Raw genomic sequence first — 27,040 nt, 5'->3', positions numbered from 1 at the left:
TACATCGGGGCGTTTTTAATACTTTCACTAGCTGGGCGCTCTGATGAGAAGTAACATCCTCTTCTCTTCAGAACGCCCAGCTTCTGACAGTGCAGATCTGTGACGTCACTCACAGGTCCTGCATCGTGTCGGCCACATCGGCACCAGAGGCTACAGTTGATTCTGCAGCAGCATCAGCGTTTGCAGGTAAGTCGATCTTAACATGGTTAAAGAAACAATGCAAATTAAAATAACATGTAATCAAAGTATAAATAAACAATTAAACCGTAGGAGAGAGGAATATATTGAGTAAGCAACAGTACAGTCACAATAACATAAGATTGTATTATAGGGTTATTCCTAGCTCAGACATTTACGACATTTGCACAGGATATGCCATAAATGTCTGCTAAATGCGGGTACCAGCTCTAGGACCTAAACTTATATTGAGAACGGGGGCCACCCAACCCCATATCACATGGTGAGGCGGCCACTGGGTGACGATTCCAAGTGGGGACTAAGTGGAGAATTGGCAATGCATGAGTGCAGCTCCCTCCATTATGTTCTAAGACCGTTATGGAACAGCTAAGCAGCACTGCTCAACTGTTTCCGCAACTTCCCTAAACATTCTGGAGAAAGCACATGCATGGCCACCTATCCCCTTAGTCCCTGCCTGAAATTAGTAGCCAGTGGCCGCCTCACCACGTGAAATGGTTGTTGGGTGGTCCCTGTTCTCGATTATAGGTGCAGGTCCCAGAATTTATTTTTATATAAGGTTACTTCAGGCTCGGCACCCACATTTATTTTACAAAAATGTATTGAAAGCATGACTGCTGTTAAAAATGAAAAATGTCCACTTCGCCTGAATCCTCATGTGCTGGTACTGTATGAAGACTTTCTGTTTAAAGGTAGGAGGGTTTCTTGGTCCCTCAGTCCTCTTGGTTGCACCTTGCTACACCCTTGCCTCTGCCAGACATAGAGGGAGATTCATATAAACTCCAACAGGAAAACTCTTTGTTGCCCATAGCTACCAATCACAGAGCCACTTTAATTTCTTATAGTGCTTTTGAAAAATGAAAGCGGCCCTGTGATTTGTTGCCATGGGCAACAGAGGCAGTCTTTTATGTAGACCGTTTTACTAAATCCCCCTCATTGTGTGTTACTGCTCATTGTGACACCCAGAGTCACAATCTGATCGACATTACTGTGTGAAAGGTCTGGAAGGAATGTAGAGAAGCTTATTACAGTCTGCAGATCACAGGTCCTTGAGCAACTTTACTCAAGTGCTTAAAACCTGATTGTGGTACGAAGTTTTGTGTTTTTTTGTTTTTCCAAAAAGACGTTTGATAACATTGAAATCCGCTTTGTGCTGCAACATCTGCATGTGAACAGTGTTCTTCACTCTGACCTTTCTACACACACAAACTCCTTCAGGTTTACTTACAGATAGCATATCATACTATTGTATTACAGAGGATCTGCTACAGCTGCGATTTTTGTTATGTTTGTATGGACATTGGCCATGCAGCCTTTTTAGTTTACATTTATCATCCATGCTTTAGATCCTTGTTACTTTAAAGAGCAATATAGCATCGAAATCCTCTCTCCCTTAGGTATTCACTTCCTGCTGCATACTTCTGTTGGAATATGGATTATACATTTGATTTATGAGTGGATTACTTGCAGCTTTAAACTTGTAGCTGAAGGGGTAGTATGGAGGTAAAAGAATGACAGAGTGCTATGATACTTTACTGCGAGAATGCTGCTTACAATAACATACTTGCCTCATGTAGTTATGACAAGTACAAGTAGCAAATCGTTAAAGTAGAAAACACCATTTTGTGTGCTGACAAAGAGATTGCTTTTGAAGTAGATATAGAGTGTTATATGAATTAATGGAGTGCAAAGTGATTTTGCTAACTATTATTTACAGAATCCTCTTGCCAGCAGTTGGAGAGTACTTCTAAGAGTTGTAATGACAGCGTAACTAGGTTGAAATTTATGATGTGCTAAAAATGTAAACACTGTGAAGAAATTCAATGGTAGTTGAAGGTTGTTCACTCCGTTAGTCTCACCTCTACTGGAATCCTGCTAATTCTGTCAAAGCTCCACGTTTTGTGGGGGAGTGAGAGCCCTTCCAGTGTCGGGAAAGCAGTGATTTACTCACCACCCCAAATGGCTACAAATGACTGAGCCAAGTATGTAAGCCCCACTATAACTATCACACTGAAAATGTACAGTATCACTTTTTTCTCTGTTTTTTGTAAGTCATTGTTTCATTATTATTTACTTGTGTTGTTTTTTTTAAGTAAAGTTTGTTTTAACCTAATTGAGTCTTGATAAATAAACATTGCCTGTATTAGGCTCTACTGGGAACATACTCATCTGTATATGTGTGATGGCCCCTCGGGATGATGTGAATGGAAATTTTTACTCTTAAATGTTAAACTATTGTTTGAACCTGACTATAAAGCTATCTTTCCTAACAAAAACATCTGTTTATATGCCCTTGCTAGGGTATATGAATGTCTAAGGTCCCCTGCACATGAGATAGAAATGTTGCAGAATTTCCATGTGGAAATTTTGCTGCATATTACAATAGCAGAGAAGTGAATAAGAATTGATCAAATCTCATTCACACTCTGTGTAAAGAATCAACAGAAAGCAAGTGCAGAAATCGAGCTGCGGTGCAGACTCTCAATCTGCAGCATGTCACACGGGAAGGAAATGCTGTGGGTTTTCCGTGTGGAAAATTCACAGCAGATTACAATCCCAGTCATGTGGATGAGATTTGAAAAAATCTCATCCACATGCTGCTAAAAAATTTGCGGACGGAAATCCGAACATTCTCCGGATTTCAAATCCGTAGCATGCTTATTCTGTTCTTGACGTTCACTGAGATATTCACCCTCTTTAGGGCTTGTCCACACGTAATGGAATTGCTTCGTATATTCCATCAGGAATTGCGGATGGAAAATTTGCAGCGGAATACAGTAGCAACGAAGTGGGTGTGATTCAACAAATGGCATCCACACACTTCAGAAAAATTCAGTCTAGAAATGCACCCGCAGTGCGTAATTTTAGTACAGCAGCATGTGGAAAGTGGACTGATTTTGTGTGTTTTTCTGATGTACTACGGAAACGCTGCAGAATTTCTTACAGGGGTGGAAATGACATCACAGGAAGAAGAAGAAATATCACCATCACACAGCCCCTGAAAAAAATGCACCAAAAAAACTTAGAAAAAGAATATATATATAATTATACCGACATTTACCAGCCTGACGTAAGCCAAAATAACACACTTTTGGCCTCCGTTGGGCTAATCGATCCCTATGGATACCTTTTAGCATTTATGTCAAGAGTTTTTCCTGGCGCATCCACTAAGCGTATCACAAAAACGTAATGTGAACAGAGTCTCACTGATTTTCACTGGCTGAAACTGTTTCTGGTTGGTTGCACACTTGCTGGGCTGTTCTCATGATTCTCCTTTGCTCCTGTACCAAGCTTTTTATTTTTCTCACTAAGAGGGAATTTCTTCAGTACATACTCGAAACCATGATTTCGAAATCTTTTTCTGCTGGGGCCTCCACATTGGTTGCTGCCCTTGCTAAAATTTTAACTAAATTACCTCTAGTTAGCTTAACATTTGTCTCCTGAATCCAGTAGAACATTAAAATAAGAATAAAAAGAGTCCATTATGTTGCTAAACCAGAGATTGGTGTAATCATAGAATGGCCCGTACAGCATATATTCACTTTTGTCAAATCTGCCTCTAGCACTGCTCTAAACTGTACATACTTTATTTTTCATTGATGAGGAGGGGAAGTATAATAGTTTGACTACCATTCTCATGTACAAAAAGAGAAAAGATGACACACGGCGCCACATTGTGCAAATCAATCAGGATAAATTGGGTAGTTAAAGACAGTAGTGGAGTCTTTCACCTGGTCCGGTTGTAACAATCCATGTACAACCCTGGTGTAGACATGGACGTATATAGTGTCCAGTCTACTGCAGCTATCCCCAAACCAATCAGTGTGATTTGCCACCGCAAAAGGATCAGAATGAAAAGAGATGCGAAAACAGAGATTAAATGTAGGGCTGCCAACATCCAAATAAAGTATGCATGTTGGCCAATATTGGCCTGAGGAAGACGCCGGACTGGCCTTGAAACACACAGCCACTTATGTTATGTTAATAAATTCCTGTTTTCTTTACAAGTAGCTGACTCGTTTGGATGTTGGCAGCGCTACATTTAATCCCTGTTTTTGCATAAATCTTCATTCTGATTCTCATGTACAGTGCTGCTTGGTGATTCCCCGACTGGTTGGCCAGGTCCACACGGGTCGGATATGCTGCGGATAATTTCACAGCAAATTCATCCAAGTATCAACAGGAAAAGCCAAGCCTTCAAGTCTGCACCAAATCATGCAAATATTGTTTGTAGATCTCCATTTGCTGGAAAAAAACAAAAGAATAAGTATACTCCCGCCTCCAGTAGTGATGCTTCCATGGTCCCCATTGGCTGCAGCGGTCTCATGTCAGAACGCATCGTTGCGGGAGGCCGGTAAACGGGGATCAGGGAAGAATCACCGCAGGAACACTCGGGTATTGGTAAGGTGATATTGTTTTGATGTGCAATCAAATTTTCTACACTCTGATTTGATTGCAGATTTTAAAATAGGAAAATTTGTAACGCATGCTGTGGATTTCAATATCTGCAAGTCAATTTCCGCAGCATGTGAATGAAATGTATTAAAATATCATCAGTTTGCCTGCTATTGCATTCCGTTGCAGATTTTCCATCTGTAAATACGAACAGAAAATCCACAGCATTTCCATCCTGTGTGGATTTAGCCTACTTATTCAATGCAAGTGGATAGTAGCCTTGGAAGAGCACACAGAGGAGAGAAAGGAACCAGAGTGATGTAGTAAGGCACTGAGTGACCATATGTGCCCACCCTCAGACCTATGCTCCCCATTGCATTGGAAAGGATCCACAACAGAAAGGTGGATGATGTGAATTTGAATACTTTTACGGTAATGCTGAACACATGTAAGATTTAATTGGGAATGAGAGATGCCAATAGTTCATAACTCATGGACCATCTGTGAAAAAAGGGAATTTATGACCAGTGTTTAAAAAAAATTAACGCAACTGATTTTTCTTTTCTTTTTTTTTTTTGGAACCTGGGGATAATTGTCCAGGTTATTGTAATTGGTGTTATCATTATTTTATACTTCACAGTAAACCCTGCTATTGTGTTCATGTTAGTATCTGAACTATACACATATTATCTTTTTGTTTGAAATTTAGTCTTCAAATTTGTCTCTAAAGATTTTTGTCTGACCTTTTTATTTTTGGTTTAGTGGTTTAGGAAAAGAAGTAAACCAAAATAGAGGTCGTCCACCTTGGTGGCAGCAGTTCGTCCGCAGCTTCTCAAATTGCTATGTGGTGATGAAAGACAAAGTAATCATTGTGTAAGGTGTTCCTGTGGAACACATTAGCCTGAGCAGAATACAGACCGTGCCTATATCAGCTCCCCATCCTGCTTCTTTGCGAATAAAAGGCCCTTTTCAGATGAGGGATCTTCACATTCGTGTGCTGTCCGAGTGTAGAACATACAGCACACTGGCGCGTTAAAGTCAATGGACCAATTCACATGTTGAGTTTTCCACACAGACTATTGGTTTGGCCATTTAAGCCATTGGGTCAGTGAAAAAAAGTACGCGGACGCTATCGGAGTGTGATCCGTTTCTCACGGATGGGTTGCTAGGAGACCCTGAAAAAAAAGTGGGAATAGATGTGAAAATCTGATTGAATCCAGGTGGAAAATCTCCCATTTTTCCTGATGAACGACAAACGCTCGTCTGGAAGGGGCCTAAAAGTGTTAAAGAAAAGTGGCAACTCTGCTTGTTTATGTTGTTTAGCAGACAGCTGAGATGCATAGCAGTGAAACTCCTGAAATTAATAACTTAAATATGTTTTCAAAAGAGCTAGGACTGCATGATGACTTAGGCTTTGTTCACATCTGCGTTGGGGATCTGTTCATGGGTTTCATCAGGTGAACCCATGAACAGAAACCATAGCTTTCCGTTTGCATTACGGTTGACTTAAATGGTAATGCTCCTGTTGCTAACGGTTTCCATTTGTCTCCGTTCCGTAAGGTTTCCATTTTTTGGGCGGAATCAATAGCCTAGTCAACTAAATTTGCTGAGGTAAGCTGCAGCCATTAAGAAATATAGTGTTACATTGTGACCATTCAAAAGAATCACTGTCCATTAACATGGATACCTCGAGTACTCCAGAACAGAAACCGTCCATACAGAGCGGTAGGCCCCCCCCCCCCTGTGTTGTCTATATGCCCTATCAGGGCACATGGACAAGGGTTGTCTTCATGAGACAACCCTTTTTAATAGGTGAATTTTTCAGAAAATGTGTCTGCACAGTGGTTAATTTACTTATTTTAAGCCGGCCAATTCTTGGTGACAAACGCTAATAACAACCGCTACAGTGCTGAAAGGATTTGCCATTCAGCTTTCCGTAAGCCTTAAAGGGGTATTCCCATCTCAAACATTTATGGCATATCCAATGAATATGCCATGAATGTCCAGAGATGCAGTTCCAAGCTCTATGACCCACGTCTGGGAGCAGCTTTCTTAGCTGTTTTCATAAATCCAATAGAACGGAATAGAGAGAGAGAGAGACACGCATGTGCGTGGCCACCTCTTCATTTGTTCTACACCTGGGACCCGCAACTATCAGACATTTATGGCATATATTTATGGACTCCTTCTGACGCTTGACATTGTACTTGTTGATGTAAGGCTTGCATGCCGCTGCTCGACCATGGAAACCCATGCCATAAAGCTCCCTATGCACAGTATTTGTACGGATGTTAATTCCAAGGTTCTGAACTCTGCATTTATTTAGTCAGCAAAGCCCTGGCGACTTTTATGCACTATGCGCTTCAGCACCTGGCGACCCTGCTCTGTAAGTTTACTTGGTCTATCACTTTGTGGCACAGTTGCTGTGGTTCCTAAATGCTTCCACTTTACAACAACACCACTCACAGTTGATTGTGGAATATCTAGGAGGGAAGAGATTTCCCGAACTGACTTGTTACAATGGTGGCATCTTATTACTGTACTACGCTCTAATTCAGTGCGTTCTTTAGAACGACCCATTCTTTCACAAATGTTTTGTCCATACATGTTGTGGTCAAAATGAACAAAATCGCTGCTAAACGCATTTTTACCGCAACGTGTGAACCCAGTCATAGTTTATTTGTAGAATTCCGCATGTATAACAGATTTGTGGTGAAATCCGCAGGTGGATTTTTCTTATGCCTGTGGACCCGGCCTCAATGTAGGATATTCACAAAATATATGCTGCTAAAGATAATATTCATCTGTAATCTTGTGAGCATGTTAGCAGCCAGTTACATGTGCCTCATTTTGTGGTATTCATAAAGTGTGCTGTTTTGCTTGAATGTTGTTAACCCATATCTCTGAAAATGTTTCTACTAAATCATAAGTCTAAGTCGAAGACGTTTAAAGCACAAGCTCATCTTTTGAACACCATTTTGTTTACATGTTAAATGAATCTCCTTAAAGAAGTTTCCCACCTTAAATGTCAAATGATACTGCAATGCAATATCTGCATACTATTACCATGGTGCCCAATTAATACCACCATACAGTTCTGTAGTTCTCTATAGCTGTAAAACCGAGTCTCCATTTCCCATGACAGTGAATTTCAGTAACTGTTCCCCCATAACAGTGGCATCTAGATACTTGCGGCCCATAACATTGCCAGCAGTCCCAATAGCACATAATGGTGCCAGCCACCGTGTCCCCAAAGCAGTGCCAGCCTGTGCCCCATAATAATTGCAGCCAGCCATACATCGCTACAACAATACCTGCTAACTACACTGCCCCCAAAACAGTGCAGCCATGATTTATTTCTCAACTACCAAATGCACATAAAAAGGCGTAGCTTTTAAAGTCAATTTAGCGGAACTTTTTGATAAATTGTAAAAAAACCCCGTTTGCTTCGGTGACACGGAGCTATCGATGGGGACGAGCGGTCGTTACTCTGATCGTTCGTCCCCATACGTGGGAGATGCGCTGCCGACAACAATAATATTTAACTATTTTAAAAAGATACGACCAGCAGAGGATCGAGCGTTTGCTCGTTCATCTGCTGATTGTTCCCCTGTTTACACAGGGCAATTATCGGCAACGAGCGTTATATGAACGCTCATCTGCCCGATAATTGTCTAGTCTAAAACCCCCTTAACAGTTGATGTCAAATTACTGGCCAAAGTGCTGGCTAATAGGCTGGGACATGTATAGTCCACTCAAATCAGACTGGCTTCATGCTGTCAAAGTCCACAACAATAAATATTAGAAGGTTAACCCCTTAATGACCAGCCTATTTTAGACCTTAATGACCAGGCCATTTTTTAAGTTTTTCCATCGTCGCATTCCAAGAGCTATAACCTTTTTTATTTTTGCATCGACATAGCTGTATAAGGTCTTGTTTTTTTGCGGGACAAGTTGTATTTTTTAATCGCACCATTTTGGGGGACATATTATTTATTGATTAACTTTTATTAACTTTTATTTGGGGGGAAATAGAAAAAAACCTGAAATTTCGCCACTCTTTTTCGCGTCTTAAATCTACGCCGTTTACCGTGTGATATAAATAACACTAACTTTATTCAGCGGGTTGTTACGATTGCAACGATACCAAATTTGTATAGTTTTTGTATGTTTTCCTACTTTTACACAGTAAAAACGCTTTTTTTTTCAAAATTATTGTTTTTTGTGTCTCCATATTTGAAGAGCCGTAACGTTTTTATTTTTTTGCCGATGCAGTTGTATGAGGGCTTTTTTTTTTGCAGGAAGACTTGTAGTTTTTATTGGTACCATTTTGGAGTAGATGCGACTTTTCGATCACTTTTTATCACATTTTTTTAAAGTCAGTATTCACAGAAAACATCAATTTTTTCCATAGTTTTTTATTCAATTTTTTACGTCGTTCACCGTGCGGGTTAAATAATGTAATCGATTTATAGTCGGGGTCGTTACGGACGCGGCGATACCAAATATGTGTAACGTTTTAACTTTATTTTGTTTTTTTAATAGTAAAGCATTTTGTAAGGCGAATAGCCGGGTTTTTCATTTTTTTTTCACATTTTTTTTGTAAATTAACTTTATTAAAATTTTCTTTCAATTTTTTACTACTCCCACTAGGGGACTATAAAATGCGATTTCTGCGATCGCATTTATAATACACTGCAATACTTTTGTATTGCAGTGTATTACTGCAGTCTGTTTAACACGGACAGGCATCTGCTAGGTCATGCCTGTGCCATGATCTAGCAGGCATTCACTCCAGGCAGACCTGGGGGCCTTTATTAGACCCCCGGCTGCCATTGGAGACACAGACACACGGCGATCGTATCGCCGGGTGTCGGTGGGGGAGAGAGGGAGCTCCCTCACTCTCTCCAAAACCACTCAGATGCGGTGCTCGCTATTGAGCACCGCATCTGAGGGGTTAAACGGGTGAGATCGATCTCACCCGGCAGAGCAGGGACGCTCCCAGCCCTCAGCTGCCTCTGGCAGCTGAGAGCAGGGACATTTGACAGCTCCCTGCTCTGTTAACTTATTCCGATGCCGCGACGTAAAAAGTCTATGGCATCGGAATAAGGCCCGTTAGTGACCGACGTAGAAACACGATGGGCCGGTCACTAACGGGTTAAGGGATTGTCCACACGTTACGGATTTGTTGCATATTTTCCTTTCGGAATTGCGGATGGAAAATATGCAGCAGAATACAGTAGCATCACGTGGGTAGGATTGAATAAATGTTATCCAGACGCTGCAGAAAAATTCAGTCCAGAAATTCATCTGCGGTGTGTAATTTTAGTTCCGCTGCATGCCCATTACTGCTGCGGAAAGTGGACTGATTTCTTGCGTTTTTCGGAAGAAATCTCACCATCCCACAGCTTTGGGGAAAAAACACTGCAAAATCTGCACTATTTTCCGCATGGAATGTTGCGGATTTTCTGCAGCGGATTGTCTGATAGTTTATGCAGAAAGCGGTTGTCCGCACACAACGGAATTGCTGCAGAAAATTTCTGCAGCAATTCCGTTGAAAAACTCAGACATTCCGCTTCGGCAAAAACGCACCATTTCCTGCGTTTTTTTACGGCAGAAAATGGGGCGGATTTTGCTGCATTTTTCACAATGTTAGGAGGTGGAGACGTCTCCTCTTAAAAATGTAGCAATTCTGGCCACTTTCCGCAGCAGGAATTGACATGCTGCGGTACAAAAAATACACACAGACGGTCAATTTCTGCTCAGAATTTTTACGTGGCGCGTGGATGAGATTTGTTAAATCTCATCCACTATTCTACTACTGTATTCTGCTGCGTTTTTTCCATCCGGAAAAAACGTGGCAATTCTGCAGCGTCTGGACGAGCCCAAATGCTGCAGAAATTTTCAGCAGCAAATTCTTTACGTGTGGACAAGCTCTTATTCGCAAACGTACAAATACCCCAGTTTATTGCCAGAGCCGTGTTGTAATTAAACGCCGCAAAGGTATTTGATAGTGCCAATATCTGTTGGGTACTCGTCGATGGGCTTCTGGCCAATGTTTTTTTTTCAGGGTTGCAATTACTATACGCCTCTCCCAAAGCAATTGGCGGAGGCAGCTATCAGAGCAAACTCTAAAATGGTGAGATATTGTTAGGGTATGTGCACACGTAGTATTTTCAGCCGTTTTTCGAGCCGTAAACGTCCCAAAAAAACGGCTGAAAAATCAGAAGCAGAACGCCTCCAAACATCTGCCCATTGGTTTCAATGGGAAAAACGGCGTTATGTTCCGATGGGGCGTTCTTTTATATGGCCATTTTTCAAAACGGCCGCATAAAAAAAACGGCCGCGAAAAAGAAGTGCATGTCACTTCAGCCGTTTTTGGAGCCGTTTTACATAGACTCTATAGAAAAAGAGCTCCAAAAACGGGCGTAAAAAATGCAGCGAAAAACGCGAGTGTGATTTAAAAAAACGGCTGAAAATCAGGAGTTTTCCCTTGAAAACCGCTCCGTATTTTCAGACGTGTTTGAGTTTGTGTTTGCACATACCCTTAAGGCAATACGGAAGAAAAGGCAGTGCTATATGCCGGTGATATGCTACTGTTTCTAGGGAATACTTCCAAATCTCTAGAAGGGACTATGTCCATTATAAATAAATAACTTATACTCTATCTGCTTTAACTATAAACTGGGACAAATCTGCTCTTCTGCCCCTTAACTACATTCGTAACAATCCAATTATTAGTGGTCAAGTGTTCGAGTGTGTGACCCAGTTAGATACCTGAGTATTGTGATATCCACCTCTCTTGCAGACTTTGTGACCCTAAATCTCTACAACCATTAGGGCATGTTCAGACGTGGCAGAATTCTGCAGACACTGTCCGCATCAATGCCACACATAATCTGCGTTGCAGAGTCCATTGCGCCTTTGCCTAAAAAGTGAAGTAAAATGCTGCGGATTAGTCGTTGCGGATTCAGGTGAAGAGTACATCCTGCGCTCTTTTAAAACATTCCATCTCATCTGGCTATAGACCTCGAAACACATAGGTCCAGCCAGAATGATGAAATATCCTGTTGGTGAAAGCAATCCGCTCTGCAACACACATTACATCTGCCGATTTAGATTGCGTAATTTAGAAACTCCATTGAAGTCCATGGAGAAATTCCGCATGAAGTCCATGGAGAAATTTCGCAACAAGTCCGCAACAGCCAGTTTATGCTGCAGACACCAAATTCCGCACCGCAGCCTATGGGCCGCAGCAGAGTTTTCCGCCACGTCTGCACGAACATAACTAAAAAGCTGTGGAAACCAATGGAGAAACTGTCCGCTGCGGACTTCCACAGCAATTCTGCCACGTCTGGCCGTGCCCTTATTAATTACCTTCAAGCAAAATATAGCTGCGTGGTGCAAACTGATTCTATCGGTAGTTGGTCGCACCAATCTCATCAAAATGGTACTAATGCCTCAGTAGTTGGGTGTATTTTACAACTCTCGTATTTAGGTACCAAGCACACGACCGTAGTTTTCATCCGTAATTACGGATCAAATTGTCGATCCATTCATTTCTATTGGTCACGGACACCTTTCAGTATATTTACGGATATAATCTAGGTGTGAACAAGGCCTTAATGCTCAAATATATTTTGATGATATGTTGCTACTATTAATGTAATGATGAATATAATATACAGTGCAAAACAACTAAGTTCTGGAAGGGTGCACACATGCGAACTGAATAAATTGGTGCAACAAATCCATAAAGCTGGATAGTAAACTGTGTGCTGTAGCTCACCCTACTGGTGACTGGTACAATTACAGGTTACATAGTTACATAGTTAGTACGGCTGAAAAAAGACACATGTCCATCAAGTTCAACCAAGGGAAGGAAAAATTTCTACACATAGGAGCTAATATTTTTTTGTTCTAGGAAATTATCTAACCCTTTTTTTTAAAGCCATCTACTGTCCCTGCTGTGACCAGCTCCTGCGGTAGGCTATTCCATAGATTCACAGTTCTCACTGTAAAGAAGGCTTGTCGCCTCTGCAGCTTGAACCTTTTTTTCTCCAGACGGAGGGAGTGCCCCCTTGTTTTTTGAGGGGGTTTTACAAGGAACAGAATTTCACCATATTTTTTGTATGTGCCATTAATATATTTATATAAATTAATCATGTCCCCCCTTAGTCGTCTTTTTTCAAGGCTAAATAGGTTTAATTCTTTCAATCTTTCCTCATAACTTAAATTCTCCATGCCCCTAATTAGCTTCGTTGCTCTTCTTTGTATTTTTTCCAACTCCAGGGCATCCTTTCTATGAACTGGAGCCAAGAACTGAACTGCATATTCTAGATGAGGCCTCACTAATGCTTTGTAAAGTGGTAATATTACATCCCTGTCCCGCGAGTCCATGCCTCTTTTAATACACGACAATATCCTGCTGGCCTTTGAAGCAGCTGATTGACATTGCATGCTGTTATTGAGTTTATGATTTACAAGTACACCCAGATCCTTCTCAACAAGTGAATCCGCCAGTGTAGCGCCCCCTAGGACATATGATGCATGCAGGTTGTTGGTACCAAGATGCATAACTTTACATTTATCTACATTAAACTTCATCTGCCAAGTGGACGCCCAGACACTTAGTTTGTTTAAATCTGCCTGCAATTCATGAACATCTTCCATAGACTGAACTATATTACATAGCTTGGTGTCATCTGCAAAAATAGAAATAGTGCTATTAATCCCATCCTCTATATCATTAATAAATAAGTTCAATAATAGTGGTCCCAGCACTGAACCCTGGGGTACACCACTTATTACCGGGGACCATTCAGAGAAGGAATCATTGACCACAACTCTCTGGATACGGTCCTTGAGCCAATTCTCAATCCAATTACAAACTATATTTTCTAAACCTATAGTCCTTAATTTACCCATTAGGCGTCTATGGGGGGCAGTGTCAAATGCCTTTGCAAAGTCCAAAAACACTAAATCCACAGCGCCCCCTCTGTCTAGACTTCTGCTCACCTCTTCATAAAAACAGATTAGGTTAGTTTGACAACTTCTGTCCTTAGTAAAACCGTGCTGGCTGTCACTTATAATGCTATTTATTGTCACATAATCCTGTATATAGTCCCTCAATAGCCCCTCAAACATTTTCCCCACGATGGATGTTAAGCTTACTGGTCTATAATTACCTGGGGAAGACCTAGAGCCCTTTTTGAAAATAGGCACCACATTTGCGCTGCGCCAGTCCCTTGGCACTATACCAGTCACTAGAGATTCTCTGAATATTATGAAAAGGGGGACAGAAATAACTGAACTAAGCTCTTTAAGAATTCTAGGGTGTAACCCATCTGGTCCCGGGGCCTTGTGCACATTTTTTTTTAATTTAATTTAGCTTGGACCATCTCTACATTCATCCAATTCAGTATATCAACTGATATATTAACAGCACTGGCAGCGGCTACATCAGCTGCTCTTTCTTCAGTTGTATATACAGCGCTAAAGAACCCATTTAGTAACTCTGCCTTCTCTTGATCCCCTGTGATCAACTCCCCATTACCATTATCTAGGGGTCCTACATGTTCAGACCTTGGCTTTTTAGCATTTATATACTTGAAGAATTTTTTGGGATTTGTTTTACTATCCTTGGCCACCTGCCTTTCATTTTGTATTTTTGCTAATTTTATTACATTTTTACAGATTTTATTAAGCTCTTTATATTTTACAAAGGCTACAGCTGTACCCTCAGATTTGTATTTTTTTAAATGCCCTTTTTTTGTCGTGTATTTCCCCTTTCACAGAAGGTGTAAGCCATGTGGGGTTTAATTTGAGTCGTTTATACTTGTTACCTATAGGAATAAATTTTGCACTATAATAACTCAAAGTAGATTTGAAAATCTCCCATTTATCATTTGTCCCATTATTTGACATTAGTTCTTCCCAGTCCATATCCTGAATTGCAGCCCTCATCCTGGGGAAATTGGCTTTCTTAAAATTAAATGTTTTTGCCCTCCCAGCCTGCGTTTGTTTTTTACAGTATAGGTAAAATGTAACTATATTATGATCACTGTTACCGAGGTTTTCACGAACATTGACATTCCCAACAAGATCTGCATTATTAGAAATGACCAGATCCAACAGAGCTTCACCTCTAGTCGGGTCTTCCACAAACTGGCCCATAAAATTTTCCTGCAACAGGTTGAGGAAATGTCTCCCCTTTGCAGTTGAAGCCAAACCATGACGCCAATTAATATCCCGGAAATTAAAATCTCCCATTATCACTACAGTACCCGCCTGTGCAGCCCGCTCCATCTGTTTATATAGCTGAACATCCATCTCCTCAGTTATATTGGGGGGTCTATAGATTACACCAAAAGTAATTTTTTCAGTGTTTACCTCCCTTTCTAGTTCCACCCACAAGGTTTCAACCTCCTCACAGTATTTACCCACTATTGTCTCTTTCACACTCGCCTTCATATCATTTCTCACATACAGACATACACCACCACCTTTCCTATTTGTCCTGTCTTTCCGAAAAAGTGTAAAACCCTGTAGATTTACAGCCCAGTCATGTGAAGAGTCCAGCCATGTTTCAGCAACACCCACTATATCTATATTTTCTTCCAGTATCAAGGCCTCCAGCTCCCCCATTTTGCTTGCTAGACTTCTGGCATTTGTGAACATACACTTTAACTTGCCTGTCAGTTTTTCACTTTTATTATCAGAAATGTGATTTGACATTAATCGGGCCTTTTTATTTACACTGATGTTTTGTAACGAAAGGATCTCCTTATCTTGTTGTCTAGTCCTCTCCCCACATTCTGATTCTCCCCCCACCAATATAGTCTGACCCCTCTCTAACCTGGCTACCCCTTTTTTTTCTACATTGACCTCCCTCCTCAGCCCTAGTTTAAATACTCTGCCACCCCAGATAGAATTCTCTCCCCCTTCACAGCGGACCCCCTTCCATTTAGGTGCAAATCTGCAGAATACAGTTTGTACCCCAATGAAAAGTCAGCCCAGTGCTCTAGGAACCCAAATCCTTCTCCTCTACACCAAGACTTCAGCCATGCATTTAACTCCCTGAGCTCCCGCTGCCTTTCCTGTGATGCGCATGGCACAGGCAGTATTCCTGAGAATACTATTTTGGAGGTCCTTCCCTTCAGCTTGTAGCCTAGTTCTTTAAAATTATTCTTAAGGCTCCTCCACCTACCATTTATTCTGTCGTTGGTACCGACATGGACCACGACAGCTGGATCATCACCAGCCCCTCCCAGCAATTTGTCCACCCGTTCCACCACATGCCGAACCCTGGCACCAGGGAGACGGCAAACCATTCGGTTGAGGTGGTCTTGGCGACAAATTATTCTATCCGTCTTCCTGATTATAGAATCCCCTACGACTATCAATTGTCTTGGCTTACCTGCATTACCATCCCGCCGACTACTAGCTGGGCTGTTCTCCCGGCTGTTAGGGAGATCAGTATCCACTAGGGCTGCCATTTCTGAGACTGACACCTTCGCATCATCACCCAACTTGGCAATTTTGCCTGGAATGTCAGAAACCGGATCGGCCTATTTCAATTTATAATCCTTTCAGCAGCAATTAACTTCTTTAATCTACATGTCTTTACTGTATTGCTATATATGTATGTGGGTGTGTGTGATATATATATATATATATATATATATATATATATATATATATATATACACTAAAATGCCAATATCATTAGCTCTATAGATACAGCAACTTAGATTTTGAAGACATATGTCGCTAGCTTCATTGGAAAGGGCATGTCATGTGCATAATCCCTCCCTAGATCATAAGACACTTCAGGTTGAAAAACAGCAGGATGCTGTATTCATTTGTCATTTTAAGGCTGGGTGCACACAGTTTTTTGGAGGCGGAAAATCTGCCTCAAAGTTCTGTTTGGAAGTTTGAGGCAGATTTTCCTCTGCCTGTACCCCGATTTTCGCGGCGTTTTTTGCCCGCGGCCATTGAGCGCCGCGGGCATAAAACGCCGCAAAATACGCTTTCTCTGCCTCCCATTGATGTCAATGGGAGGTCAGAGGCGTAACCGTGCGAAGATAGGGCATGTCCCTTCTTTCTCGCCGCTCGCGGGAGAAAACCGCCTCCCATTGAAATCAATGGGAGGCATTTTCGGACGGTTTTTGGCGAGTTTTGCGGTGCGGTTTCCGCGTCAAAAAAAACTCTGTGTGAACCCTCCATTAAAACTAATGTTATGCAACCCGTATACATTATAATCAGATTATGCACTCATTGATTTCCCTGTCAACCTTTGCTTGCACGTAGAACTGAACTATTATTCAGTTACAATCTATTGGATAACAATAACAAAAAAAAAATTGTATCAAAATAAATTCCTTGAGTCACTGATTTCTGAGCAATGTGAACTAAATCAATAAAAAACAAGAACATTGTTCCAACCATACTTTTGACACTTGCTGGAATTAAAAAGAATGACTCCATATCCCCTGTAGTGCAAGACCTGCAGTATTCTATGTCCGTAAATTAAAAAGTTGCTCTTATTCACTACTTGATTCACCGTATTTTTTTTATATTTCTGAACACCCAATAATCTGGAATCTTGGCAAACTATCCATATATGGACAGTGATGGGAGGGGCTCCTCCGGGAGAGGAATCCCCAGCCAGAGCATCGGCAATGCTCTGACAGGGAATTCCACTCCTAGTGGGAGCCCCATAGGTGCTACCTACTCTGAGGGGGGCTGTGTGGCACTACCAGGGAGGGGGGCTGTGTGGCACTACCAAGGAGGGCTTCTCTGTGGTACTGGGAGGGGAGCTGTGTGGCAGTACCTACGAGGGGGGCATTGTTGCACTACCTATGAGGGGGTCACTGTGGCATTATCTAAAAAGGGGCTGCCCAATCATGACATTCTTGTGTCTGCCAAATGCTGCCAACTGAGCAGCTAGACTGCAGTTAGCAACACGAAAACTGGATTGTTTAAAATAAAGCATGTGGAGTAAACTCGCAAATTTCCAGTAAGTTTAAACCTAACGGTATTAAAGTAATGTAGTATTGTTCTAGTAACATAGTAATGTAGTATTGTTATAGTAATGTAGTATTGTTAGGGTATGTTTACAGGGGAAAACCGCTCCTGATTTTCAGCCGTTTTTTAAGCAAACTCGCGTTTTTCACGGCCGTTTTTGGAGCTGTTTTTCTATAGAGTCATTGAAAAACTGCTCCAAAAACTTCTCAAGAAGTGACATGCACTTCTTTTTACTGGGCGCCTTTTTACGCTCCGTTTTTTCAAAACGGCTGCGTAAAACTTTTTTGGACCGCTTACGGCCCGTAACATGAACGAAAATAAGCCGTGTGAACATACCCTTATAGTAACGTAGTATTGTTATAGTAATATAGTATTATTATAGTAATCTAGTATTGTTCTAGTAGTGCAGTAGTATTATAGTAATGAAGTATTATAGTAATGTAGTATTATATTACACAGTTACATATAGTTCGTACATTGAAAAAAGACACATGTCCATCAAGTTCAACCAAGGGATGGGAAAAGGGAAGTAAAAAATTTATACACATAAGAGCTAATATTTTTTTGTTCTAGGAAATTATCTAAGCCTTTTTTAAAGCCATCTACTGTCCCTGCTGTGACTGCTCCTGCGGTGACTATTCCATAGATTCACAGTTCTCACAGTAAAGAAGGCTTGTCGCCTCTGCCGGTTGAACCCTTTTTTTTTTTTCCAGACGGAGGGAGTGCCCCCTTGTTTTTTGAGGGGGTTTTATATGGAACAGGATTTCACCATCTTTTTTGTATGTGCCACTCATATATTTATATAAGTTAATCATGTCCCCCCTTAGTCGTCTTTTTTCAAGGCTAAATAGGTTTAGTTCTTTTAATCTTTCCTCATAACTTAGATTCTCCATGCCCCTTATTCGCTTCGTTGCTCTTCTTTGTATTTTTTCCAACTCCAGGGCATCCTTTCTGTGAACTGGAGCCCAGAACTGGACTGCATATTCTAGATGAGGCCTCACTAATGCTTTGTAATGTGGTAATATTACATCCCTGTCCCGCGAGTCCATGCCTCTTTTAATACACGACAATATTTTGCTGGCCCTTGAAGCAGCTGATTGACATTGCATGCTGTTATTTCGTTTATGATTTACAAGTACACCCAGATCCTTCTCAACAAGTGACTCCCCCAGTGTAGCTCCCCCTAGGACATATGATGCATGCAGGTTGTTCATACCCAGGTGCATAACTTTGCATTTATCTACATTAAACCACATTTGCTAAGTGGACGCCCAAACACTCTTTAAATCCGCTTGCAATTCACGAACATCTTCCGTAGACTGAACATTACTACATAGCTTGGTGTCATCTGCAAAAATAGAAATAGTGCTATTAATCCAATCCTCTATATCATTAATAAATAAGTTGAATAAGAGTGGTCCCAGCACTGAACCCTGGGGTACACCACTTATAACCGGGGACCATTCAGAGTAGGAATCATTGACCACAACTCTCTGGATACGGTCCTTGAACCAATTCTCAATTCAATTACAAACGATACTTTCTAAACCTATAGTCCTTAATTTACCCATTAGACGTCTATGAGGGACAGTGTCAAATACCTTTGCAAAGTCCAAAAACACTATATCCACAGCGGCCCCTCTGTCTAGGCTTCTGCTCACCTCTTCATAAGAACAAATCAGGTTGGTTTGACAGCTTCTGTCCTTCGTAAAACCGTGCTGGCTGTCACTTATAATACTATTTTTTGTCACATAATCCTGTATATAGTCTCTCAATAGCCCCTCAAACATTTTCCCCACGATGGATGTTAAGCTTACTGGTCTACAATTACCCAGGGAAGACATAGAGCCCTTTTTAAAAATAGGCACCACATTTGCCCTGCGCCAGTCCCTTGGCACTATACCGGTCAATAGAGAATCTCGAAATATTATGAAGAGGGGGACAGAAATAACTGAACTAAGCACTGTAATAACTTTAGGGTGTAACCCATCTGGTCCCAGGGCCTTGTGTACATTTATTTTGTTTAATTTAGCTTGTACCATCTTTACATTCATCCAATTCAGTATATCAACTGATATATTAACAGCACTGGAACCGGCTACGTCAGCTGCTCTTTCTTCTGTTGTGTATATACAGAGCTGAAGAACCCATTTAGTAACTCTGCCTTCTCTTGATCTCCTGTGACCAACTCCCCATTACCACTATCTAGGGGTCCTACATGTTCAGACCTTGGCAATTTGCATTTATATACTTGAATAATGTTTTGGGATTTGTTTTACTATTCTTGGCCACCTGCCTTTCATTTTGTATTTTTGCTGATTTTATTACCTTTTTTTTACAAATTTTATTAAGCGCTTTATAATTTACAAAGGCTACTGCTGTACCCTCAGATTTGTATTTTTCAAATGCCCTTTTTTTTTGTTATGTATTGCCCTTTTTACAGAAGGTGTAAGTCATGTGGGGTTTAATTTTAGTAGTTTATGCTTGTTAACTATAGGAATACATTTTGCACTATAATTACCCAAAGTAATTTGAAAATCTCCCATTTATCATTTGTACCATTATTTGACATTAGGTCTTCCCAGTCTATATCCTGAACTGCAGTCCTCAATCTGGGGAAATTGGCCTTAAAATTAAGTGTTTTTGCCCTCCCTGCCTGTGTTTGTTTTTTACAGTATATGTAAAATATATTATGATCACTGTTACCGAGGTGTTCACGAACATTGATGTTCCCAACAAGCTATGCATTGTTAGAAATGACCAGATCCAACAGAGCTTCACCTCTAGTCGGGTCTTCCACAAACTGGCCCATAAAATTTTCCTGCAACAGGTTGAGGAAATGTCTCCCCTTTGCAGTTGAAGCCAAACCATGACGCCAATTAATATCCCGGTATCAAAATCTCCCATTATCACTACTGTACCTGCCTGTAGAGCCCGCTCCATCTGTTTATATAGCGTCCATCTCCTCAGTTATATTGGGGGGGGGGGGGGTCTATAGATTACACTAAAAGTAATATTTTCAGTGTTTACCTCCCTTTATAATTCCACTCACAAGGTTTCAACCTCCTCACAATCTTCACCCTGTGATGTCTTTAACACTCGCCTTCGTATCACTTCTCACATACAGACATACACCACTGCCTTCATATCGCTTCTCACATACAGACATACACCACCAACTTTCCTATTTGTCCTGTCTTTCTGAAATTGTTTAAAACCCTGTAGATTTACAGCCCAGTCATGTGAAGAGTCCAGCCATGTTTCAGCAACACCCACTATATCTATATTTTCTTCCAGTAACCTACGGGGGGCTCTGTGGCATTACCTACAGGGGGCTCTGTGGCATTACCTACAGGGGGCTCTGTGGCATTACCAAGAGGGGGTCTGTGTGGCACTACCAAGAGGGGGTCTCTGTGGCACTACCAAGAGGGGGTCTGTGTGGCACTACCAAGAGGGGGTCTGTGTGGCACTACCAAGAGGGGGTCTGTGTGGCACTACCAAGAGGGGGTCTGTGTGGCACTACCAAGAGGGGGTCTGTGTGGCACTACCAAGAGGGGGTCTGTGTGGCACTACCAAGAGGGGGTCTGTGTGGCACTACCAAGAGGGGGTCTGTGTGGCACTACCAAGAGGGGGTCTGTGTGGCACTACCAAGAGGGGGTCTGTGTGGCACTACCTAGAGGGGGTCTGTGTGGCACTACCTAGAGGGGGTCTGTGTGGCACTACCTAGAGGGGGTCTGTGTGCCACTACCTAGAGGGGGTCTGTGTGCCACTACCTAGAGGGGGTCTGTGTGGCACTACCTAGAGGGGGTCTGTGTGGCACTACCTAGAGGGGGTCTGTGTGGCACTACCTAGAGGGGGTCTGTGTGGCACTACCTAGAGGGGGTCTGTGTGGCACTACCTACAGGGGAGCTGTGTGGTACTACCTACAGGGGGGGGGTGTGGCAGTACCTACAGAGGGCAGTGTGTGACATTCTCTACAGAGGGAAGTGTGTGGCAAAAAATGTATAAATGAAATTCATCCGTTTTTAACAGACCGGGAAAAAACGGATGCAAACCGGGTAAAAATCGACCGTTAAAAATGGAGACACAGCCCGGAACGGACCAAAACGGCTGATTTTATCGGACGACACTCTGACCCTTTCGTGTGAATAGGGCCTTACTCATTTAATGTTCTTTTTGTTCTATGCTGACCGTCTCCCATTTTGTTGGATTCAAAGGGGTGGATAAAACTGCCAATCCACTATGGTTTTCTGTGGTATTCTTTTGTTATGCCTTTCGTGAGTCGTAATTACTCAGTACTTTTATTCTATGAATTGAAACCACAGTTGCAACTAGGGCTGGGCAATTAATTGAAATTCAGCACAATTAATCGACGTCATCTTGCAAATTTCATTTTTTTTCAATTTTCTCCCTATTTAATCTGTATCTGCATCTTTAGGACACAGATACAGTTTAATGCAATAGTAGAGCAGGGGACCATAAGGTACCTGCTCTACCATTCACTATGTATCACTGGACGCGAAGCAGTTATGTCCTCATGCCTTTCTGCGCCGAGTTGCACAGACCAAAGGAGCAGAGGGATCTCCTCCGCTCTTCATTGGAACGGGATTAGGTGAGTATGTATATTATTTTTGTCAGGCACCATTGGGGGCAGCAATGAGGGCATTATACGGTCTGGAGGACCGTTATGGGGGGCATTCTACTGTGGTGGCAGCTATGGGGGGAATTATACTCTATGGGGGCATTATACTGTGTAGGGAGCACTATGGGGGCAATATGCTGTGCGGCGGCAGTGTCAGTCGGCATATTATATACAGTAGTGTACAGCAGTATCGGGATAAATATTAATTCAATTACGTAGCATGCAAATAGGGGTGTGGCATGCAAAAAGGGGTGTGGCCTAAATGTTCATTAATACGATCTCTTTTTTTTCATGTATAATTCATTGGAATACTTAGTATTTTAAAGTATTATTGCCTGTAAGTGATATTCTGACAGGCAGCATATTAGGCCATTTTGCGGTCAGTACACCTATGCCAGTCTTAGGGTTGCCGATGGGCTGACAGATGGGATCTCCTTCTGCTAAACTCTTTAGATGTTGCTATTGACCGTGGCATCTATGGGTTTAAACAGCCGGGATCTGAGCTTTCTCTGATGCCGGCTATTACCACTGGAACGCGGCTGTCTATTACAGCAACGCTCCTCCGAGTAAACCCGCTGGAGCATTTGGTTGTACCTGTACGCCCAAATGCTTTAACCTGTACATTTAAAACTTTTCTAAGGATCAGTGATTCCATGAATACTGAAAATCGAAATCCTGATTTGTATGAAACTAGATATGTCAGGCAATTTGATAAACACAATGATCCTTCCATTTTGTGCACAACAATTATTTTTTTCTTGTTTTGTATTTATTTATATTTAAAGTACTGATTCTGCTTACGGAGCTCCCCCTACTGGCATTTGAACTAAAAAAAAAATCATAACCAGTTGGAATGAATGAAGACTCTTTTGACAGTGCAGACTAAAATATTGGTACGGCATTAGGGTATGAATGAGGAGCCCCAGAGGTATTTTTTCGTGTTGTGTTTGCATGACAAAATTATACAACGACTTTTAAAACAATGTCCTACCTAATAATGCAAAACTACCCAAGCTGTGAATTCTTAAAATGTAACTTCACTTTGAACCTATCTGAAGAGTATTATAGCAAAATACTGGTTACCTTTTATTTCTTAGTGTTAGGCCTCTTGCACACGAGCGTGTTCGGTCCGTGATATACGGACCGTATGTCAGTCGCATTTCCTGTACCGAACACAGTGCAGGGAGCCGGGCTCCTCGCATCATGGTTATCTATGACGCTAGGAGTCGTTGCCTCGCTGCGGGAAAACTGTCCCGTACTGTAATCATGTTTTCAGGGACCCCTAGCATCATACATAACTGTCACTAAGAGCCCGGCTCCCTGCACTGTGTTCGGTCCGGGAAATACTGCCGACATACGGTCCGTATATCACGGACTGAACACGCTCGTGTGAATCCGGCATTAGTATTGGCATTGCTTATCTTAACCTTATCTGCAATAAATAACCCAATAAATAACCTGTAGGGCTGCTGGAAAGTGGGTTTTCTATTACCAGTTTGCTGACGGTTCACAACAATCTCCATTCAGAGACTATAGACTTCTGTAAATAAAAATTAAAAATACCTGACATCCATGGGTCAGAGTATATAATGGGCTTTGAGTAGTTGTCAAGTCTGAACCCTACGTGTTGGTGAGAGTTGAATGTTGTACTTGCTGCACTGCATGGTTGTCATAATCTTAATAACTTACACACAATAGCTCTATATTTTGAACTCAGTTGATGATGGTGCATAGCTGAGTTTTTGAGAATACGGCATAAGGCCTCATTCAGACTATATGAATGTGGCCGCTTTCTAGCGTCTGTATCACGACAACATGTCCCGGCCCGACCATGAGTACAATGACCTGTACTAACTTCATCACAGGGAGCTATGATGCTATTAGTTCGGGTCATTCAACCCATGGTCGTAATAGAAATGCTAAAATGTGGCCACAGTACAGCCATCTAAATAATGCTATATGCCTCACCTCATGCCCACAAGCATATTGTTGCTTGTATGTACTCCATATAGTTGTTACAGAATAAGTAGCCAATATTAGTCAATTAAATAATTCATGCATCCGTAGGTTTTCACAACCATATTTCCAAATGAAGTCGGCACTGCATAGAAGTCCACAGAGCTTGAAAAAAATAAAATTGATCATTATTACAGATGCATATTTTTCACTTTTGTGATATCCAGATCACAGGTCATTACTTGTATCTGCAATATAGGAGAAAATATATATGAAAATATGGTTGAAAAACTTCTATATAGTAAATGCATAAATACCAAGCTACATGCTGACGTGTTTTTGTTTTTTTTTGTGTTCCGTCCCAATTTCCACATACATGACATTTGCCACTCCGTGTGTATAATAATCACATAAACATAAATGATCAGAACCATTATGTTATAGGCTCTTGTCTGAACTTTTTACTTGCACATGGACAGTTTGCCGTTAAATGCTAATGTACATGAAGACAACATCTTCTGCATTCCAATGAATTTCTGCAGCGTTTATTTTCCAGAGTGAAGTGCAGGCTGCAGTTTGTAGGAGAGCTGCAATCTTAGCAGCCAGCAAAGTTGAATAGATTATTGGTCCAAAGTGCTCAGCTAATTATATTGTTTTTCCTGTAAGATATAGATCTCTTTGGACTGCAGGAGCAAGGCAGCTAATTAATGAAGGAATTATTCTTGATGTCTGGTAACTTTGTGACTAGCATTGTAGCTGACCATGTCCCTTGTGGACTTCACTACATCCCTTATATTGGCTCTTCGAGTCTCCCTACGTCTAATTACAGAAGCACCAGTTGCCAGACCTGTCACCCAAGGTTTGTGCTCCAGTGAGAACTTGATCACTTGAGAAGGTTCTTAGCTGTCATCTTAGCTTGGATGTATGAGACATGCCAGGGATAATGTCTCTTGCATTGCCTCCGTTATGTTGTTCCTACAGTAAATGGATATTCATGACCACGTTACTATAGAATGTTATCTCACTGGTTAATATACTGTGATAGGTGACTTTGGTACGGATTGATGATGTGATAACCATGTTAAAAAATTACTTGTATACATGTCCATCACATTACAATCAATAGTGCTGCTCTTATGCCTTCTTACTGTGGAATAGATCACTATTGCGATGTGTGTAAAATAATATTTTCCTGTTTTTATGACCGGAAATCAAACTGCTCTACAATTCTTCATTGGAATTTAAAGGAGAGTTATAGTGGAGACATAGGGTGTCAATGTATAAATAAGAGTGGTTGTCTATGTTTTTAAGTCTGCTTATGAATGGGATCATGTCTGTTATATTGCTCCTTCTGTTTTGTTTGTTATCCCTGAAGCCACCTACAGGCCATAGTTAGTACTGTATCCTAATGACACATCCGCATTCTTTTAACCAGTAAAATATAAATATTATACATACATACACACATTCTTGATCTTGTGCATTCACAGAGTCACTGTATATGCATTGTTGTGTGGGGGGTATGAAAACAACATGTTCGTAGACGAATGTGAAAGCTACTAAACACAGTGCAACAATGTCTTGCTGTTTAAAATAACACTTGCCACCAAAATGTACAGATAGTGTGATTGTGGTACAGTTCGCAATTTCATCTCTTTTGCCCAAGTGTGAACCTGGCCTAAGAGGTCACAATGTACGAAAAACATATAACATGCAGTCAGATGTTTGGATTGATTGTGAAATTATTTCCATGTTTGTGTGGTTTTCTTCTTGGTATTCTGGTCTCCCAACACTATTAAAACATACTTATGGGTATATTAGCTTCTTGTAAGATTGAGATAGGACAATTATATTGTGAACCCCTCTGAGGCCAAAGTCTGAAATGAGTGATTATAATGTGTGCACAATGCTATGGAATGTGTTGGTGCTAAATAAGCAACTAGTGCCAGATGCTCGTTTTTCTCACTATATATAGACTTTCTGCATTTCCTTTTAAATAATTAGTGCATTATGATATTTCCCCTAGGTGATGAAGCTGATATAGTCACACAAGGGCAGGACAGTTACGATGATAATCGCAGCCTGAGTTACGCTACATCTCAAGCTTCTGATGAGGTTTCTCTTCCCTCTGATTACCTGGATGAAGGTAAGTGAGACGTGGACTTTATATATAAAACCTATTGTGCCCAGTTAGGTGTGGTGAGCGAATGTTTTGCCATACATAAAGTGTTCTAATGTACGAAAAAATATCCTTTTATTACAATGTATCACCACCCAGATTTTCACATGCTACAGTTCTATGTCCAGAAGAATTTGGCCTTTTAAATGTCTCTATGAGGCAATATTATTGCTGTTTTATTATTTGGTTTAATGTTTTTGGTTCTGAAATAAACACGTAATGCAAAATTAGAGAATTGGAGTAAACTGGGAAGGGAATTCTACCCATGCGGCGTTGTGTATTTTAAGGGTTAAGGTTTCTTAGTCAGTTGGGTAATCTATTAACGACTGAGGTGGTAAAAATCAAAAATGGTCCAAAAATAACACTTCACCAACCGGCCATCCAGATGTCTGCTCTAGCTGGCTGTTCTCATTTACGCTGCTATCTGGGTTATGTTGTATGGTGAAAGTGGTTCTTTAATTACGAGCATCAAGCACATAATTGAAGTTGTTTAGTATACGACCATGAATGAGAAGTGGTTTTTATACCTCATAAATGGCAAGTAAAAAAAGCACATTGCCTGGGGTCCTGACGTGTTTTTGCTTATTTTTAATGCTTTAAAAACAAGTTGTTGTTTTTTTGTTTTTTTTTAATTGACAAACACT

General features: G+C 41.2%; 1 protein-coding gene across 3 annotated transcripts in view; it reads left to right on the top strand.

The window, feature by feature from the left end:
- Positions 1-27,040, top strand: part of SKAP1 (src kinase associated phosphoprotein 1) — a 263,107-nt gene that overhangs the window by 17,083 nt on the left and 218,984 nt on the right. For all 3 annotated transcript variants that reach the window (XR_012851700.1, XM_075846614.1, XM_075846615.1), the window contains one exon: positions 26,244-26,363. Coding sequence is in view for 2 of the 3 variants with exons in the window: in XM_075846614.1 (XP_075702729.1) it covers positions 26,244-26,363 (120 nt within the window). In the remaining variant the exon portion in view is untranslated. The remainder of the gene's footprint in view (positions 1-26,243; positions 26,364-27,040) is intronic.

The sequence above is a fragment of the Rhinoderma darwinii genome, chromosome 13 (genome assembly GCF_050947455.1).
Source record: "Rhinoderma darwinii isolate aRhiDar2 chromosome 13, aRhiDar2.hap1, whole genome shotgun sequence".
Classification (NCBI taxonomy): domain Eukaryota; kingdom Metazoa; phylum Chordata; class Amphibia; order Anura; family Rhinodermatidae; genus Rhinoderma; species Rhinoderma darwinii.
This window is presented reverse-complemented; position numbering and strand designations above follow the sequence as displayed.